The sequence below is a fragment of the Sander lucioperca genome, chromosome 9 (genome assembly GCF_008315115.2).
Source record: "Sander lucioperca isolate FBNREF2018 chromosome 9, SLUC_FBN_1.2, whole genome shotgun sequence".
In the NCBI taxonomy this organism is placed as follows: Eukaryota; Metazoa; Chordata; class Actinopteri; order Perciformes; family Percidae; genus Sander; species Sander lucioperca.
In genome coordinates, this window is record NC_050181.1 from 22,911,395 (window position 1) to 22,930,343 (window position 18,949).

The 18,949-nt window shown below is 41.0% G+C and overlaps 1 protein-coding gene across 1 annotated transcript; it reads left to right on the forward strand.

Annotated features, from left to right (window-relative positions):
* Window positions 1-958: 958 nt before the first annotated feature.
* On the forward strand, window positions 959-17,334 carry LOC116044001 (dnaJ homolog subfamily B member 6-like). The gene is made up of 8 exons (XM_031291057.2): window positions 959-1,169; window positions 3,979-4,085; window positions 7,224-7,333; window positions 8,059-8,124; window positions 9,008-9,118; window positions 9,306-9,452; window positions 9,646-9,862; window positions 16,480-17,334. The coding sequence occupies exons 2-8, from the start codon at window positions 4,021-4,023 to the stop codon at window positions 16,583-16,585; spliced, it is 822 nt and encodes a 273-aa protein (XP_031146917.1). The 5' UTR covers window positions 959-1,169; window positions 3,979-4,020; the 3' UTR covers window positions 16,586-17,334.
* The last annotated feature ends 1,615 nt before the right edge of the window (window positions 17,335-18,949 follow it).

Here is an 18,949-nt window from a genome sequence, read left to right on the forward strand (position 1 = left end):
TATCAAAACATCACAATATTGTACATATTTAACTGAATTTTAATCATTGTATTATTTTCATTAAATCGACACGACTAATTGTCATCAAAACAGTTTGTGGTCATTTCAACAACAATGTGCAGATAGGAGAAGAATGTGCTATCTATGCAGATGTCATATAATATGAACGATGAAAGGCGGTAATGCGCATGCTGTACCTTCAATAAACAAGAAGATGGTGAAGAAAATTATGGCAAGAAATGAAAGTGCAGATTTAATGAGAGAGGTTCGGGTTATAAACTTTTTACTGACGGATGAAAAGATACAATTACAGAGAATTAAAAAAAAAAAATAAAAAAATCTTTATTTATTCGGGTAAGTCGATTGAGAACAAATTGACGACCTGTCACATTCACACAGTTGCACATTCATGCCTGGAAGCTGCCCAGTACAACCACAGTCTGATCTGCTGGCCACTGAGCAGCTCCACAAGGGCACCTCAGTGGTGGTAATGAGGGAGGGACAAGTGCTGCTCTTTTACTTTCCCCACCCAGATTTGATCCTGTCGGTCTGGGGATCTTTAACCTCTAGGCCACCACTCCCAATACAGGCTCTGCACTTTCGGTTGAGATTTGCAAACGAACTTCAAATGTGTATAAGACGGTTGAGATGTACCCATATTGATGGCTTAAAAATGCATTGAACAAATAAGAAACCAAACAAAGTTCTAGTCTGTAGTGACTCTGTAACGTTAGTGCTCTGTAGTCTTGTGTCAGGGGAGTTCAGTGATCGTCAAGATTTACTATTTGAAATAGTGGCAATTTATTTCAAATACAATAAGGGAGTGGCGTCACATTCATTTTGATTCCTGTTCATATGGGCACGTTAAAATAAATAAATAGGTAAGTTAATGAGAGTTTATTTCAACATCGCAGGGAAAGGAAAAATCTGCAAACGGGCAGTGTAGGAGTCCAGCAGGTGGCAGTAATGCAACACTAAAGGATGCAAGCTGCCGTTCGACGTCAAAGAAGAAGACGATGAAGTCAGGAACAGGACGTTGCGTCTAATCTGAGAACCTGCAGGCTACTGAACATGAATAAACCTGTTTAGCTTCTGACACGACCTTAATAACAGAGTGTCTATCTGTCCCACATATCTGCTGGGACCACGGACAGCTGGACTTGAATTGGGTAAGAGTATTTGACCGCACAACTGACGTTAATGTGGCTACTGGTGTTCACTGCTCAGCAGAGCTAAGGTAACGCTCTAACCAGCTTACGTTAGGCGAGCAGCTAACAGCGGCTACCGCCATAAACAAAACCGTTTGTTTCAGTGAAAAAAATGGATTTCTCACGTACTATATCTTCCCCGTTAACGCTGCCGTTCCTGGCTCGTTATTTTGTATTAATGTTTGCCAGGTTGCAGGAGGCATTCAGGGTCGAAGAGAGATAAACAAGCTAGCGTCGCTCATAAAGCTGAACCGGTGTTGCACCGAAATACCGGGATGTAAATTAACGCTACGGTCGCGAGGTTTACACGGTGGGCGTTAAAGTCGTTCACTTAAGTCTGGACGCTACGTGTCTTAGCTAACGCTGTGTTGGACCTGAAAGATATATCGTGTAGTGATGAATCAGGACACATACATAGTTCAGTTGTTATTCATCAGTATTGAGGGTCATGCCCTGCTGGGCACCCTAACATGGTTATTGGTTACATGGCTATATCAGTTGTTAGTAAATAATCAAAACCAGAAAATGATTTATTGCAAATAGAGGTGCAACGATGAATCAATTAATCGATTAGTTGTCAAATATTAAATTAATCGCCAACTATTTTGATAATCGATTAATCATTTGAGTCATTTTTTTTATTAAAAAAAATAAGATTTCTCTGATTCCAGCTTGTTAAATGTGAATATCTTCTAGTTTCTTCTCTCCTCTGTGACAGTAAACTGAATATCTTTTGAGTTTTGGACAAAACGAGACATATGAGGACGTCCTCTTAGGCTTTTGGGAAACACTGATCCACATTTTTCACCATGTTTTGACATTTTTGTAGATCAAACAACTGATCGATTAATCGAGAAAATAATTGACAGATTAATCGACTATGAAAATAATCGTTAGTTGCAGCCCTAATTGCAAAGTAAGTATCACTTACAAGGAATTTGCCGTGGTTGTTGGTGCATACGTTAACATATCAAACATTAATATGAAATAAGCAAACAATAAATACAGAAACAAATATGTTTAACATTAACAAAGAAGACCCTGTATGGATTAGTGTCCATATCAGTATAATATCAATATGGAGCATCCATAATACAGAGAATGAAGGTTATTGGAGAAGAATTTCCAGAAGAAAATGCATGTGATTGGTGTAAGCATTGTGGCATCACTCTGCTGCCAATGTTTGAACTGATTCACATTATCGTGTACAAAATCTATTTTCCTATGATTTAGGACTGTTTATGTTGTATGGTTATGTTGTATTGTTTTCAACTGTGGCAGAGTAATTTCCTTAATTTCCACACGTAGTTTCTTGCCTCATTGTCTCCGTTATTGATTGCAGACCGAAGTAGGCTAATTGAAATCACTATCCATGTGCAGTATTGGATGTATTGGTCCTAAAATACTTTAAACTTCAACGCTTAAATGCACCTTGTTATTTATAATAATAATAAAGTAATAGTTACTAATGTAAATAGCATGTATCTACATAGAATTCATAAAGAATATTCATCAAGAATATAAAAAGGATGTTAGGACTTCAACTAGCTAAGTCATCAAAATGCCTATTTTGGTTCTTGATTGTCCTCATTGTCTATTTTCGTAGGAGTGTAACCTCCTTCCTTTTCTCTGCTTCTATAGACCAGTTCAGACTGACTCAGTGTACCAAAGGCTCTGTGATATACCAGTAGCTACAAAGGACCCTTTGTTAAACACACAACCATGCGCATGCACATTCAAACTAATCTATCTTAGAAGAGAATGTCAGTCTTTGGTTCACAAAGTTCACAGTCATAGGCAACCTGTGATAAGGGGGCACAAGTAGACACTGTTCAGCTACAAAAAAAAAAAAAAAAAATACAGGCCAAGAGCCAAAACTGTTGCTTGAAAACTGATCATACATTTTCAATTTTGTAATTTCATTGTAGGGCTGGTTGCACTTTATGTTTGAAGCCAGTATCACTTTATTTAATATGAACAAAACATTTTTTCCATGTTATGATGCATTACACTAGGGCGGCCCCCTCTTAGTTGATTAGTCGACCAATCGGTGGTTTTGGTCTTAGTCGACTACGATTTCTTTAGTTGATTAGTCATTTTTTTAAATCCTTTTTCATGCTGAATGACTTATATCGAAGAAACTTATAAGCACGTCTGTTGTAAAAAACAAGTTTTAAAGTGGTGCTTTTGCATGATTGTTTGTGAAGAAACCCAGTTTTTACAGATCTGTCAATAAATCAACTAAACGAGTAGACGCCAAACCCACGAGTGTTAAAGCTGTAGTGCGTAGTTTCTGTCGCCCCCCGGGAGGAATTCTAAGTAATGGCGACAACACTGTTGGCGCGTCCACATGATACAAGCCTTCCGTGATCGTGCCCCCCCTCCACGCAGTTGCTAGTAGCCAAGGAGGACACGGAGGATTAAAAAAACATGACGGACTCTTCAGAAGAGGTCATTATCTTCACTCGAGTTTCTGCGCAGGAAAGTCACCAAGACGCCACAATCTTCTGAACATAGTCATACTGAGAAATACAGAGAGAATTTTGAACATTAACTAGCCATTTGGCTGGTGGCGAAAAAAGTTAATTTCGAACCCTGGTCCCACACACACACTGTGAAATTGTGAACGACATATGGTCCCATCTGATTTGACACAGTTTGATGTTGCTCTGCTGTTAAATCCAGGACTCTAACCAGAGGGGCTCATAGTGAAGACAGTCACATCGGTGTTGTGTTGGCGTTTGGCTGACAGCTCTTTTTCTTCTTTCAGGTTCATCCCGTTAACTGAAGTTTCTCCCTTCATCCACTCATCATGGTGGACTACTACCAGGTTTTAGGAGTACGGAGAGATTCGTCTGCAGATGAAATAAAGAAAGCGTGAGTTGATTAAGTTTGAAATGTTATACAGTCATGTGAAAAAATTAGGACACCCATGCTAAAGTTGACTAAAAAGAGGAATAAAAAAATAATCTTTTGGAAATTGATCTTAATGCCTTAATTAAAAAAAAATGAGGAAAAATCCAATCTTTAAGGACACCAATTTTCTTTGTGAATGAATAATGTATCGTAAATAAATAAATGTTCTTCCTTAAAATACAGGGGGCATAAGTCAGTACACCCCTATGTTAAATTCCCATAGAGGCAGGCAGATTTTTATTTTTAAAGGCCAGTTATTTCATGGATCCAGGATACTATGTATCCTGATAAAGTTCCCTTGGCCTTTGGAATTAAAATAGCCCCACATCATCACATACCCTTCACCATACCTAGAGATTGGCATGGGGTACTTTGCATAAAATCATCTCTCAATGCAAATCAAACCAGCTATTAGGTTAACTGTAATAAAACCATGCCAGTCTCTAGGTATGGTGAAGGGTATGTGATGATGTGGGGCTATTTTAATTCCAAAGGCCAAGGGAACTTTATCAGGATGCATAGTATCCTGGATCCATGAAATAACTGGCCTTTAAAACTGCAAAACTCAAAAATCTGCCTGCCTCTATGGGAATTTAACATAGGGGTGTACTTACTTATGCCGCCTGTATTTTAAGGAAGAACATTTATTTATTTACGATACATTATTCATTCACAAAGAAAATTGGTGTCCTTAAAGATTGGATTTTTCCTCATTTTTTTAAATTAAGGCATTACGATCAATTTCCTAAAGATGAGTTTTTTTAATTCCTCTTTTTAGTCATCGTTAGCATGGGTGTCCTAATTTGTTCACATGACTGTATTTAGGCTGCGATGTTCTGAAACACTTGAGCAGACAGCAATGCTATCATCTTGTTGCCCTGGCTGGCAGCTCTCCAGCTAATGAATGACTCCCTATAGGCTGGTTACCTTTCTATGGAGCTTCATCAACAACACGCAGCTCTTTTTTGTAGAGTGTGAAGGGAAGTCTCACATTTGTAAAGTCAGAACGAGTTATTGATTTAAACAGTTAGGACATGTGTCCATATAGCGTTTTTCCTCTGGCAGACAAGTGCTAGGGTGCGCTTCATCCCTGCTGTTTATCCAGAAAACAAATTCAGTGTCTGACCGATCTGCCCCCAAAAATGGGCTTTTCAGGCTACATTTACATTGCTACGTTTTGGCTTTTTAACTGGAGTTTTGAGCCAAAAGTGATTGCCGTGCACAAACGTGTTTTTAGCTCCAGTAGAAGAACTAATCTCTGTTTTAAACTAACACGCACAACCCGCATATCTAATCAACGTTCTTGTATAATGGGCATGCGTGTGCCGGGGTGTACAGGAGGCCACATGTATACTCTGCCTGTTGCTGGTAGTTGCCATGGTAACGTTAGTAGCTTAGTCTCAGAGAACGAGACGTCATGATCCAATCAGGCGGCGAAACATTGGCATCAGTGTCGGTGTTGCCAAAGGTCTCCGTTTGCGGCTGTTGGGACTGCAACACAACCCCACGCAGATTCCAAACCAAAAGGCGGTCAAACGTGTTTAAAATGTCTCTGGCTCAGCGGCTCTGAAACGCCAGAGCAGTGTCAATGTGAGGTGTAGGGCTGCACAATATATTGTTTTTTTAATCGCCATCGCAATATCAACTGGCGCAATATACACATCACGAAAGGCTGCGACATATCCCGAAAGACACTCAATCTTTTGTGTTAGTTGAAAGAAAATATCAGTAGAAAACTTCTTTTTTTAGTGGTGCCTTTTTATATGCAATTCAGTTTTCTATTTGTTCAAAAAAAGAATGTTAGAAATGATTTCCTTTCATCCCTTTGTTGTATTTGAGAAGAATACTGAAAGCAGCATAACTGAGCACACTTTTATATCTGTTTATTTATCGCAAGTAATATCGCGATATTCAACAATGTTATCACTAGGGATGGGAATCCCCAGAGGCCTCACAATCTCATCACGATACTTATGTCACGATTCGATATTATTGCGATTTTAATCATATTGCAATATTCTGGGATATATTGCAATTTATTACCTTGTTTCCAAATTTCAAATGATGTCCCCAAAAAGGAAACTAAAAAGATACATTAATCTGTTTGTTCATCTCACTTCAATTTCATTGCTGCAAAATGGGATTGTCAAGCAGACAAACTGACCATATAATAATATATCGATACTTGGCGTCTGTGTATCGATACAGTGTTACCACGGAAAATATCGCGATACTATGCCGAATCGGCATAGTATCGCGCCCCCCCACCCACCCCTAGTTATCGCATTGTGCATATTTTCCTCATATCGTGCAGCCCTAGCGAGGTGTAAACTAGGCATGGGCCGGTACGAGATTCTGACGATATGATAACCTTCAGCAAAAGTATCACAGTCTCACGGGATTGCGGTATTGCAATTACAACTTTAAAATGTATTATTTTGAAATGTCTGGGTAAAAAAAAACTACTTTTTCCCCCCATTGAACTCAAATGTATTTTATTTTTAAATACACTGGCAGGAAGAGGGATCTGTAAACTGCACTTTCTCTCCTTGACGACTCATAAAAGTATAAAAGTAAAATAGCTCATACCCCAGGAACGGTATCCCGGAAAATTTTAGGGTTTTTTAAACCTTAACTTTTTCAAACCGCGGTATACCTTGAAACCAGTAACCGGCCCATCCCTAAAGTAAGTGTAAACGCAACAAAAGATATTCGTTTTTTAAACCAACGTAGACGTAGCTATGTAAATGTAGCCCCTTCTACCATTATGTTAAATAAAGGAATACAAAATATATGAAAGATCTACTGAAAAATAGGACATTTCTAGAAACAATCTGTGATATGTAACATTATTCCAACATTATTCCAGGATTTATAGGATGAAGAGAGGAATAAAAAAAATGTTAAACCAAATGTTACACCAAACATTCAACTAAATAATTCACATTTGATCAGTCGCGGTCTCCACGATTAGCTAATTGCATGCTTTCAATCCTCGATTTTGAAACGATTAGTCGTTCAGCCCTAATAACCACAGCATTTTAATGTTTTCCAGTCGAGTTATTGAGCAGCCGTCCTCTTCCTTCTGTCCTCGTGTAGCTACAGAAAGCTGGCCTTGAGGTGGCACCCTGATAAAAACCCGGAGAACAAGGAGGAGGCTGAGAAGAAGTTCAAGGAGCTGTCCGAGGCGTATGAAGTCCTGTCAGATGGTTTGTATCCCAACTCTCTGTACAAGTCTGCACACAAACACCAGAAACCAGTGAAGCTCTGCACGGTAGTTAATGGAGTGGAGCATATAGCAGTAGCCCCCAAACTCTGGAATGAGTTGCCCCTTCATATTAGACGCCAGACTCAGAGAGACAGAGCCTTTAGTGTTGCAGCCCCATCCCTCTGGAACATCCTCCCTACAGATATCTGAAATACTACATCCCTGGACATATTTAAAAAACTCCTAAAACACCAGCTGTTCACCACAGCCTACAACCTCCCTTAGCTTAGCCACAGTAATTCTGTAAAGTGTCCTTGAAAGGCGCTATATAAATAAAAATTATTATTATTATTATTATTATTATTATTATATTAGGCTGGCCCCTACACCACCTGTTTTCAAATCCTGTCTTAAAACATATGCTTATTCTCAGGTTTTAACACACTAGAATAGTTTTCTATCCTTTCTATATTCTTGTCATTTTGCTGTTATACGGTTTGTTGTTTTTGTGTTCACTGTGTTCTTTCTATGTATTTGTTCTCTCTGATTATACAGCACTTTTGGTCAACTGTTGTTGTTTTTTTAAATGTGCTTTGTTAATAAATTTGGATTTGGAATACCGACAAGACAGGGTCTGAGGGGTGTAGACGAGTTCCTCCTCCTCCTCCTCTCGGTCCTGGTACTGTTGTGATTCTACTTTTGAGATTTTTCACTTTCCTCCTCCAGCTAACAAGAGGAGCACATATGATCGCTATGGCAAAGAGGGACTGACAGGGAGCAACGGAGGAAGGGGTAAGAATGTGTGTGTGTGTGTGTGTGTGTGTGTGTGTGTGTGTGTGTGTGTGTGTGTGTGTGTGTGTGTGTGTGTGTGTGTGTGTGTGTGTGTGTGTGTGTGTGTAGCTGGTTTTAGCTTGAACACATATATCAAGTATGACACTAAATGATGACTCCTATCCATTTCACTACAGCAGAAAAGTTTGCAGGGTGTTTCAATGTGAAGATCCAGTTATGATGTAATTGTAGTTGTTGCTTGTTCCTCCATATTTTAAGCAAACTACAGCTTAGCCATGTTTGCCTTTTGTCAGGTTGTCAGCAGCGTTTGTTGAACCTGCAGTTCATCGGGGAATCAGCGCCTTTCTTCGCCCACTATACCGTAAATAGCGCTGTAGCAAAGAATTAAGTACTTTTGCTATGATACGGCTGAGTGCAGACTGCGATATTCCCACTGCTGATGCTATGACTGTTTGAAATGATCCTGATTCCAATATTTGTAATGTAGCGAGGAGTGAACAACTGCTGGAGTGGAATGTGAACGCTGAGTCAGAGATTCAATGTCATCATCACTTTGCGCTTCCCCTCCCGTCTCTTTATGGGAAACTCCCACTTTCCCCTTGACCCCTCCCATGAATGCATATGCATAACACGGAAAAGCACAATTTGCCATTTTCAGGTCCTCGCCATGCTTTTATGCGAAACAAATACGCCTGAAGTGGCAGAAAAAGCGTTAGTACATCTGGCCCTGTGTGTCAGTCGCAGCAGAGTTGGCTGCTGGGTAATTCAACAGAAGCACAGTTTGATGTTGAATGGAACAGATGGAGATGGCTGGAATCGGGCTGTTATTTGGTTTTGGTCCGTGTTTACACTGTTTATTAAACAGTTTTCATTGACGTTTCAGGTGGCCATTTCCACAACGGAAATCATTTCCATGAACCATTCACATTCCGCAACCCAGACGACGTCTTCAGGGAATTCTTCGGAGGCAGAGACCCATTTGCAGACTTTTTTGGTAAGTCACACTATTTCAGTGTGAAGAAGTTGGTACGTCATTATGTCTGCCACTGCTTTAGTTGAGTTTTTACCCCAATGCAGATTTGAAAAATGTCAGCCTGAATCATAATCTTTCTCATCTCCTGCACCAGTTTTAATATACTTTTCTACTCCCATTCCTCTTGTTTTCTGTCCTGTTCTCTCAGGTGCAGATCCATTTAGTGATGATCCATTTTTCGGCAGTGGCCGGCGGCACCAAAGTCGAGCAAATCGCAGCCGGACAGGCAGCCCGTTTTTCGGGGGCTTTGTCGGTTTTCCTCCCTTTGGCGCTGGCTTCTCACCTTTTGACCCAGGTAAGACATGCAGCAATGAATAAATAAACAAAACATCACACAGTGGTTGCAAACCACTGTCACCAGTTTAAATGAGTCTCTCTCTCTCTCTCTCTCTCTCTCTCTCTCTCTCTCTCTCTCTCTCTCTCTCTCTCTCTCTCTCTCTCTCTCTCTCTCTCTCTCTCTCTCTCTCTCTCTGTCCTGTTTATCACAGGCTTCGGTTCTTTTGGCTCTATGAGCCCCATGGGTCATATGGGTCACATGGGTCACATGACAACCATGGGCAGTCTGGGAGGTGGAGGCTTCACCTCTTTTTCCTCCACCTCCTTTGGGGGAGGAGGAGGAGGTGGTGGTGGAGGAGGCATGGGCAACTTCCGCTCTGTGTCCACCTCCACCAAGATCATCAACGGCAGGAAGATCACCACTAAAAGGTACATATTAACTGCTGACCAGCTACACCACACATACATTCTGGGATAGAAGAAAAAAAACGTATCTGGGTTGTTTTCATTTCTTTAAACCAATCACAATCGTCTAAGGCGGGGCTAAGCTCCAGACGCAGCGACGGTGGCTCTGCTAAATAGTCTCGGGAAGGAACTTGTTTCGGTGGAACATTTGCGAACTGAAAAAAGCAAAAGCCACATACAATATTAAATGAAGCTAACGGTTCATACAATACAGTAATGTGAGCTATATATATATATATATATATATATATATGTATATATATATATATATATAAATTAGCTGGATACATGGTTAAATGTAATTTCCTCTTACCAGTGTATCGCCATGTGTACTTCCCACTAATCGGCCCTAAAACGTCCCAGTTAGAGAGTCCCGAAATGTTGGCATTTGCAGGATGGCTCTCCTATCGTTGCCAGCGACTGTTTCTGGTTCCTTAAGGATTGAGAATTGACCAGCAGTAATTGTTTCATCTGTGTCTTTATCCTGCCTAGCTCCACAATCGGTGGGCAAACACGCTGGCATGTCACTGTTAGATAGTAAATGCCGTAAACATATTCTTTGTAAATCTTTACAATCATTCACTGAAAGAAGCAAGCAGTCCTGCCTTGTTGAAAGATCCAAATTTTCTTCAAAACTTGCGTGTAGCTTTCTGCTCGGAGGTTGTGGTTGTTTCCTGTAGCAAAGGGATTTTAAAGTGCCCATATTATGAAAAAATCACTTTCTGGGATTTGGGGTGTTATTTTGTGTCTCTGGTGCTTCCACACACATACAAACTTTGAAAAAAATCCATCCATGCTGTTTAGAGTGAGATACGGTTTCTGAATGTGTCCTGCCTTCAGTCTCTGGGTGAGCTGTTCAAAATCGGCACGGCTTGTGACGTCACAAGCCGAAACGAGCAGGCTAACCACAACCATTAGCTCGTAGCGTTAGCATGCTAACGCTAACGCTAGCATGCTAACGCTAGCATGCTAACTCGTTCTCAATAGCAAAGCACTGCTACAACACACACAAGTTCACCATAATCTACAAAAGAACTACTTACATGTGCGCCCTCATTTAGAAGTCTCCCAGCTAATCCTGCCTTGTAACTGACCGAAGTTGTAGAAACAGCCTTTCTTTTACTGTCTATGGAGCTAGCTAGCTGACATGATCTACATCTGAGCTACTGCGCATGTGCAAGTGCAATCAAAGATAGTACAGAAGAAGAAAAGAGGTCTCACTCTGTAGCTAAAACAGAGACCAGCTGAAAAGAGGATCTGCAGCAGTGAGAGCGCTGCAGTACAACAAAAATATGGTGTTTTTTGAAAATTAAACCATGTAAACCTATTCTGGTACAACCTTAAAATACAATTATGAACCTGAAAATGAGCATAATATGGCTGCTTTAAGAACGGTAACACAGATGGCAGAAGGGGAGGGGCAAAGCCTAACATCCAGGTACTTCCGTTGCACCAGACTACATACTGACTTACTTGGATTATCCCAGTGACTGGTATCTGCCTTTAGACACTAAGGGCCCAATCGTGCACCCGGCGCAGCGCAAAGCCCGACACAAGTGTCTTTGCTAGTTTAAGACCGACGCAGTTGTCAGTTTCCCGTCCAGCGCCCGCGTCGTTTAAATAACAAATGCACCTGCGCCCGTCTGTGCGTGCTGGTCTTACAGCGAGGTGTGTTCAGGTGCATTCTTGACGTATTGCTATCTCGAGGCAGCGGAAAGTGACCATTGACCAACAAAAACCTGGTTTAAAGTCAATAACGCATCATTTCATTATTTTAACAGCGCATTAGTAAAATGCACCTAGGCTCGTGCACAGCTATGTTTGTTACACACACAGGGACACGCAGCAGCACACAAACATGCAAAAGATAAAAAATATTACAATATTACGTTTTTACGTGTATCGGCATTGGCCGGTACGCGGCTGCTGCATTCGCCGATAGTTTTTTCCCGGCATTATTTACAGACAGGCATCCACAGGCAGCTCTGTGTTGCTGGAGACGCTGCAGTTCACATGCAGACCATGCACTGCCCCTCCCCCATTAGCATAGTGCTGGTGCTGGAAGCCTGGCAGGCTTCCAGCACCATGGCAGTCTTAAATTACAAATCAAGCACTTTATTTCAATGGCTACTTTTCAGGTTTATTGTTTTCTTAAATTATTTAAATGTGTTGACAAAGGACATTTTGTGATGACCTGATTATATCTGTCTCATAATATGTCAGCAAGCAACGCATCATCAAGGCTGTGTTGTAGATGTTGATGAAAGCCTTTTACCCTTGCACAGTTAACCATATGCAGTGCACCCATCCATATGATGCACATTGCACACATAATTTGGGTGATATGAATGTTGATGATTGCAGAAGTGACACTGATCTGTGTTTTTGTTTATTATTTTTAAAGAAATGGCAGAGTAGATTCCGAAAACAAATCCAGTGTGGCAGGGTTTACATCTTTATGATGTAAATTGAGGGAGCAAAAGCAGTATCGGCTCCAAATATCGGCTCAAGAAAATCGGCAGCCTATATCGGTCATCGGCTAAGGCTGATGAAAAAAATCTCGGTATCGGCACTAAAAAAATCCATATCAGTCGATCCCTAATCCATTGTTGCTGAAATACTAACCAAACTGGAAACAAATGTATTAGGTGAAAAAATCTAAATTGTACTAAATTACAGTACATCTTCTGTTCCTTCATTTAAAAAATATATATTTATATTTTACTGTTTTATAAGCATTTTGTAATACATCCAAATCAGTTTGAGTGAAACCTCTTTTTTTCAGCCATTCACAGATTAAAACGGGAGTGAGAACAGCTGGTCTCTACACTCATTCAGAGCATTAGGTTGTGGGATTTTAAGAATCTCCTGAGCTGGATAAATTGCAAAACTGAATGACTTTTTTGTGCATCAAAGCTCAGATGAATCAAACATTAGACTAAAGATTTTGCAGGAGCTTTAACAAATAACTGGTCAAGGTTTTTACTTATAGCAGTGGTAGTGATCGTGTAGAAGTAGTGTTGAACTAGGTCAGACCTGTAACACTTCCAACACAGCTCGTGTCTGAATTAAAGGCTGTCACATTACGGTATGTAACCTACAACAGGTTGCATTGTCATCCATTATGTACAAAGAAAGTAAAATGTTAAAAATCTGTTTAATGAACCAGGAAACACACAGTAGTTGAAGGCATTCTTCCCACGTCGCATGGTGGCTGAGAGAGCTCAGCACACCTCGACTTACTGTAAGAATACACAGGCAAAGCACCACTTTGACAGCACATTTGTTGCAATTAGAAGAAGAAAAAAAACATTTACAAATTTGACAACACGTGGCGCAAAGAAACTCGCTACAAATACAGAAAAAAACAAGCTGAGACAGAAACACTGCAAGCCATACACAACACAACAGGTTTTCAGGAGAAATCAAACACTTATGAAACATTAGTAATGAGTAAAAGGCTATGGCTGCGTTCACAGTCACTGTGGCAGTCGTCAGAAGGTCCGGCGAAAATGCAATATCTTCCATTCCATTTGTGGGGGGGGGGGCGAAATGTTGAGACGGATTCAACTTTTGGAGATACGCAACCTAATGTCAACACTGTGGTTGCCAGTCACGTAACCAGCAATCAGACTTGTCAGTCCGTTTAGAGGCGGTGTGAGAGTCCCGTACAGGAAACGGGAAACATCACTGCCTCCATCGCTGCCACAAGGAAGTTTTAAAACACAAAACGGAAGCACTGAACTGCCCAGGAGTTTGTGTTACGGCTGACTGTTTCCGGCAACAACAAAGCACAGTCCCTCCGTCTCTTGTCTTTCTTTCTCCGTAAAATGAAGCTGCCTTAAAGTGCTCATATTATGCTCATTTTCAAGTTCATAATTGTATTTAGAGGTTGCACCAGAATAGGTTTACATGGTTTCATTTTCAAAAAAACACCGTTTTTTTGTCGTACTGCACATTGTTGCAGCTCCTCTTTTCTCTGTTTGTTGAGCGCTCATTTTAAGCTGCAGAGTGAGGCATCTCACTTCTGTTCCATCTTTGTCGGAATCACACAAGCGCAGTACCTAGGTAAGGACTACTAGCCATTCAGAAGCAGAGTAGCACAGGTCCTGACAAGCGAGCTAGTGTGATCCAGAACAAACCAGCTTCAGCCAGTGACCCATGGCTTTGGCTCGGCCGTACAACCTAGACTGGACGTTTCAGAGTGGTAAGTTATTTAAATGTTAACAAATTAGTCTTTCATACGTAACGTTTGATTTTGAAGTCTCCTGGACATGGTGATACATCTATCTGAACTCTCTAACTAGCTTGGTTTTAAGGCGTGCCACACTAGCAGCTAGGCGAATGTGTTACAAAGTGACTCAAAGTGACGCGCATCTGTCACGGAAGTAAAGTCGGGAAAACGGAAAACAATAATTGTGAAATATAAAGTCTACTTGTGCTACATTGGGGGTTAAAGGGGTGATAGAATGCAAAACCGAGTTTACCTTGTCATAGTTGAATAACGACAGTTCGGTGGGTAAAATGTGCATACAGAGAACCTCAAAGTCCCATTGACACCTCTTTCCTATGCAAATCTCACAATTTGAAACTGCCGCCGAAAACAGGAGAATCCAAACGAAGCTAATAGTTGACGTCAACTTGGTGGCCGGTGGCTGCTCATTGCAAGTTCTTTAGCAACACCATGCAGCGGCCCGGCCGCACGTTTGGAAGTCTATCGTTAACGTTAACAGACAGTATGTGAGTCTAATGATGGAAAGCCAAAAAAGAAAAGGGAAACGTGGCGCTGAGAAGGTCAGACTCAAAAGGAAAAAAAGGGATTGTGTTGCTGCAAGAGTGTATGCCCCCCCCCCGTGCCTCTTTGCTCTGCAGCTTTGTTTGTTGTAAACCAACCAATCAGCGTGCAGCTCATCTAAATATTCATGAGCATACCATATAAGGGAGACAACCTCTCGTTTCATTCTAGGGCTATTTCACAGGGTTGCATTAAGGAGCATAGAACAGCACCCAGGCCATTTTCAGCCCAACCAATGTTACATACCCTATCAGGAGACCTTAAGGAACAGTGTGAAATACTCTATGTAATCATTCTATCTATTTATCTACCATTTAAGTGAGACTCCCACCACCGCACAACCCTGCGGCCAATCTTTTTTCTCTGGTCTAAATGGGCGTTAATACGGTCTAATTGTCTAATATCAGTATCATGCAATCCCTAAAACAAACATCTGTAGCTAATTTTCTGTAATTGAGCATAGGTCGACTTCAGCCCCTCTGTTACACCGTCCGTGTTTATGAGTGACAGCAGAAGTGACATTTTTTTCATCATTTCCTCATCAATGTGACCGTGTCACATTGATGAGGAAATATATTTGGGGATGGGTTCGTTAGACTAGAACAAAGTGCCCAGCTGTTCTCCAGCTGTGACGGCACTCCCTCTGCGGACCAGATCACAAATATCACACAAGCATTGTGGCGCTTTCTGTAACTGTCTTGACATGTTTGAATGAAAGCCATTACGGGACATTTGCTCAACAGAGGTCTTTGTCTGAATTAACTAAATAAACATCTCTTTAATGGCTGAATGAGGCCAATAATGTCACAGTTGCCGTGTCTTTACTAAGAACTCATTTTTCTTTTTCTTTTTGGGTTGTGCCAGTAAAGTGAAGTCTAGTCTATGTCGATGACGTTCCACTTCCAGGATTGTTCAGTTGCCACCCGAAGTACCGCCAGCTGTCCCTCATTTCGGCCGGATGTCCGTCACCTTCCGCTTTCTTTTGTGTTGGCATTCTAAACTCCGGTGGATTTACGCGGACTATGATTAGCTGCTCCTCAGATCTCTGCAGGGTAAATCCAGACAGCTAGCTAGACTATCTGTCAGATCTGAGTTTTCTGTTGCACGACTAAAACAACTTTTGAATGCACACGTTCTCTCAAAACAAGTTCCTTCCCGAGGCTATTTTGCAGAGGCACCGTTGCTCCGTCAGGCGCTTAGCGCCGCCCAAGATGATTGTGATTGGTTTAAAGAAATGCCAATAAACCAGAGCAGGTTTTTATCCCATCCCAGAATGCTGTGTGGACTGGCAATGCGAGGCTAAGTAGTGTCTGCTTTAAAGTAGGGCTGCACAATTAATCGCAATTTTAACAAAATCCGATAAGGACAAGTGCAATATCCAAATTGCACGGGGGGAGGGTGGGGGTGGGGAGCAATATTTGTTAAAGGCAAAATATGTGTCAAACCATTCTGAATGAAGTAGTGTGGTGCTGCAGAGACGTCCCGGCCTACAAATCCTATTCCTACAGACTAGAGCAAAAATCTTTGTATGGTACAGATCCTCGCACAAATCACACTATAATCATTTACATTTCTTTAATTCTGATATTTTCGAATGAAAATGAGAATAATGATACAAAAAACGGCATTCCCTCCAATATCGTGAATCATTTCGCAATATCAGTCAAAAATAGTCACAATTAGATATTTTCCTCATATCGTGCAGCCCTAGTTCAAAGTCGTAGTGTGTGTTCCCTCTCCCCTCTTCCTCACCCTCTCTCTTCCTCGTGGTTCTCTCCTCCTCCAGAATCGTGGAGAACGGGCAGGAGCGGGTGGAGGTGGAGGAGGATGGGCAGCTGCGGTCATTAACCGTTAACGGTAAGGAGCAGCTGCTGCGGCTGGAACACCGGTAAAGACCGAAGCTTCCTCTGCTGGAGAAGTGTTACCTCAGCACAAACATACCAACAAACTTGAGCTTGTTACAGAAGAAGAGAGAGAGGGAGAGAGAGAGAGTGAAAAAACAAAGCAACAAAACAATGTGATAATAGCGCTCTACTGTTGTTTGGATGTAAATACTTAGGTCGCGTTTATTTCCCCTTGTGTCCTCTCCCTGCTGACTCTCATTTGTTAACCCATGATTCAAATTCAATGATATTTGGATGCAGACTTTTCTATGCATTTTGTTAATGTATTTCTGAATTGGAGAATTGTCCTTATATTTTGGCTCAGGGTGGTGTTATTGTTTCAGTGTTTGGGACCACAGTATTGTTCTGATGTACGTATATGACCAGCCCACCCCCCCACCCCCACCCCCCCTCCCCGCCTTCCCTTCTTTCTCTTTTCTGTATGCACTCCATACTGCTTGTCTAATCTCTTCTTAGTAATAATTCTTTTTTTATTGAAAAAAAAAAACAAAAAAAAAAACATACACTGCTGGTAGGATGAGTTATGCAATTTTATATGTTCTAATACCAATATGTTTATTGTTTATTTAATTATGCATGTACTCCTATTGATGTCGAGTCTTAATGTTAAAGCTGCATTATGATGCACAACTAATGGAAGGCATTCTATAAATGATATATGGATATAGAAGGAATTTTGTGTACTTTGTAAACCAATAAATCTGAGTGTCGTCCTGTTTTCAGGATGCAGAAATGTGGCTGGTCTCTGCTCAGTTTCCTCTGTTCAGGTAGTTCAACAATTTATGATCCAACCGCTAAGTATCATCGTGGGTAATAACCGTCAATACTTACAATTAGATTTCACTTTTTTTATCAGATTTTGTTAGAAATGTCTTGCATCACTGCTTTAAAAACATACAGTAACAAAACAATATTACAGACGTTTGTATTGCAATGACATTTGCAATACAAATGCCAAGTGGAAAGCGTTGTGTCGCCCGCAATTGTTCTCAACGCTCTCCAACCAGCAGTGGCAATTTTTGCCAAGGGGGTAAGCTTCGCTTCAGAGCTCGAACCTCCTATGGCGCTATTTTGATGCTACCAAACAATCACCCCCCGTTAGCATTCCATTGACTGCCATTCATTTTGATGTCACTTTGACAGTGAAGCCACTTTTGACAGTGATCTGAAGCGTTTAAAGATGCTATTTGTCCATTGTTTATTTCTAAAGAAACACGACAATGTATAAAAGGCTCCATTACCTTGTACCTCACGTTATGGCTCTGTAGCAGACGTTTTTGTAAAAAAAGGCTAACGATTTTATCATAACCACGCGACTTACTGTCGCATAGTAGAGGAATTACCGTTAATTAAGTTTAATTACTTATGTTAACTAGCATTTTAGTTAGCAATAATTAGCCTGTGTCCATGTTATCTCCTTACATATACCTACGCTCTCCGTCTCTGCTAGATTGGGAATGATTGAGATTTCTCTTGGCACAGCTACCAGAAGACTTCCAACTTTCAGACAGGTTGCTCACGTCACATTTACGTCGTCTCTCTCAGTTGGAGGCTGCTCAGTAACACTCAGCCATCACCGGAAAAGTGCTTCTAATATCCTTCACTGGTCTCCGTCCAGAGCAACGGGATCTGTTGGTCCATTCTATACTGTCTATGATTTTTGCTGAGTTTTCTCCTCCATTTTCCTGTAGACTCGCAGTAAAAATGGCGGCAACAACGCACATTGAGCTCACGATCATACATAAGTGGGGTAGAGTACGCACAGCAGTGCAAGGAGGCCTTTCATTGGTTCTTTCCAAGCGGACCGTGAGGCAGTGATTGGTGGGAGTTTTTACAGGATTACAGCAGCTACAGATGACTGCTCTTTTTTGCTCCTTTTTCAGAGCCCATAAGTTATTTAATGCTGTCGGGGTGTAAAGACCATTTCAAACAATATATATTAAAAAAAAAAAAAAAAAATGTGTAAATTTGAAATAGTTACCAACCCTGTTTTTAAAAAAGGTGTATCGGCAGTGTGGTCAGATTTTGTGCCTTATCTACACAGGGTCTGCATTACATCACATTTTTGGTGTAACATTACCCCTGGCTTACTGAGAGCCCAGACTCTTGATTCGACAGACTGAGGAACAAAATGTTGCCATAAACTGTTAAGTCCAAGCTGTGCGACTCTGAATATGACTCGTGTTTGTTTGCAAAATCTGATATTTGTCAAATGAAATTTGGGAGGTTTTGTTGTGATGCTAGCAGCCAGAGAGACAGAGACATTAGTGCATGCAGTTTGAAAACGCACTCCTGGCAGATACCATATTGCATTACACTGTGTACTGTACTGTATATAAGATTGGAAAAACA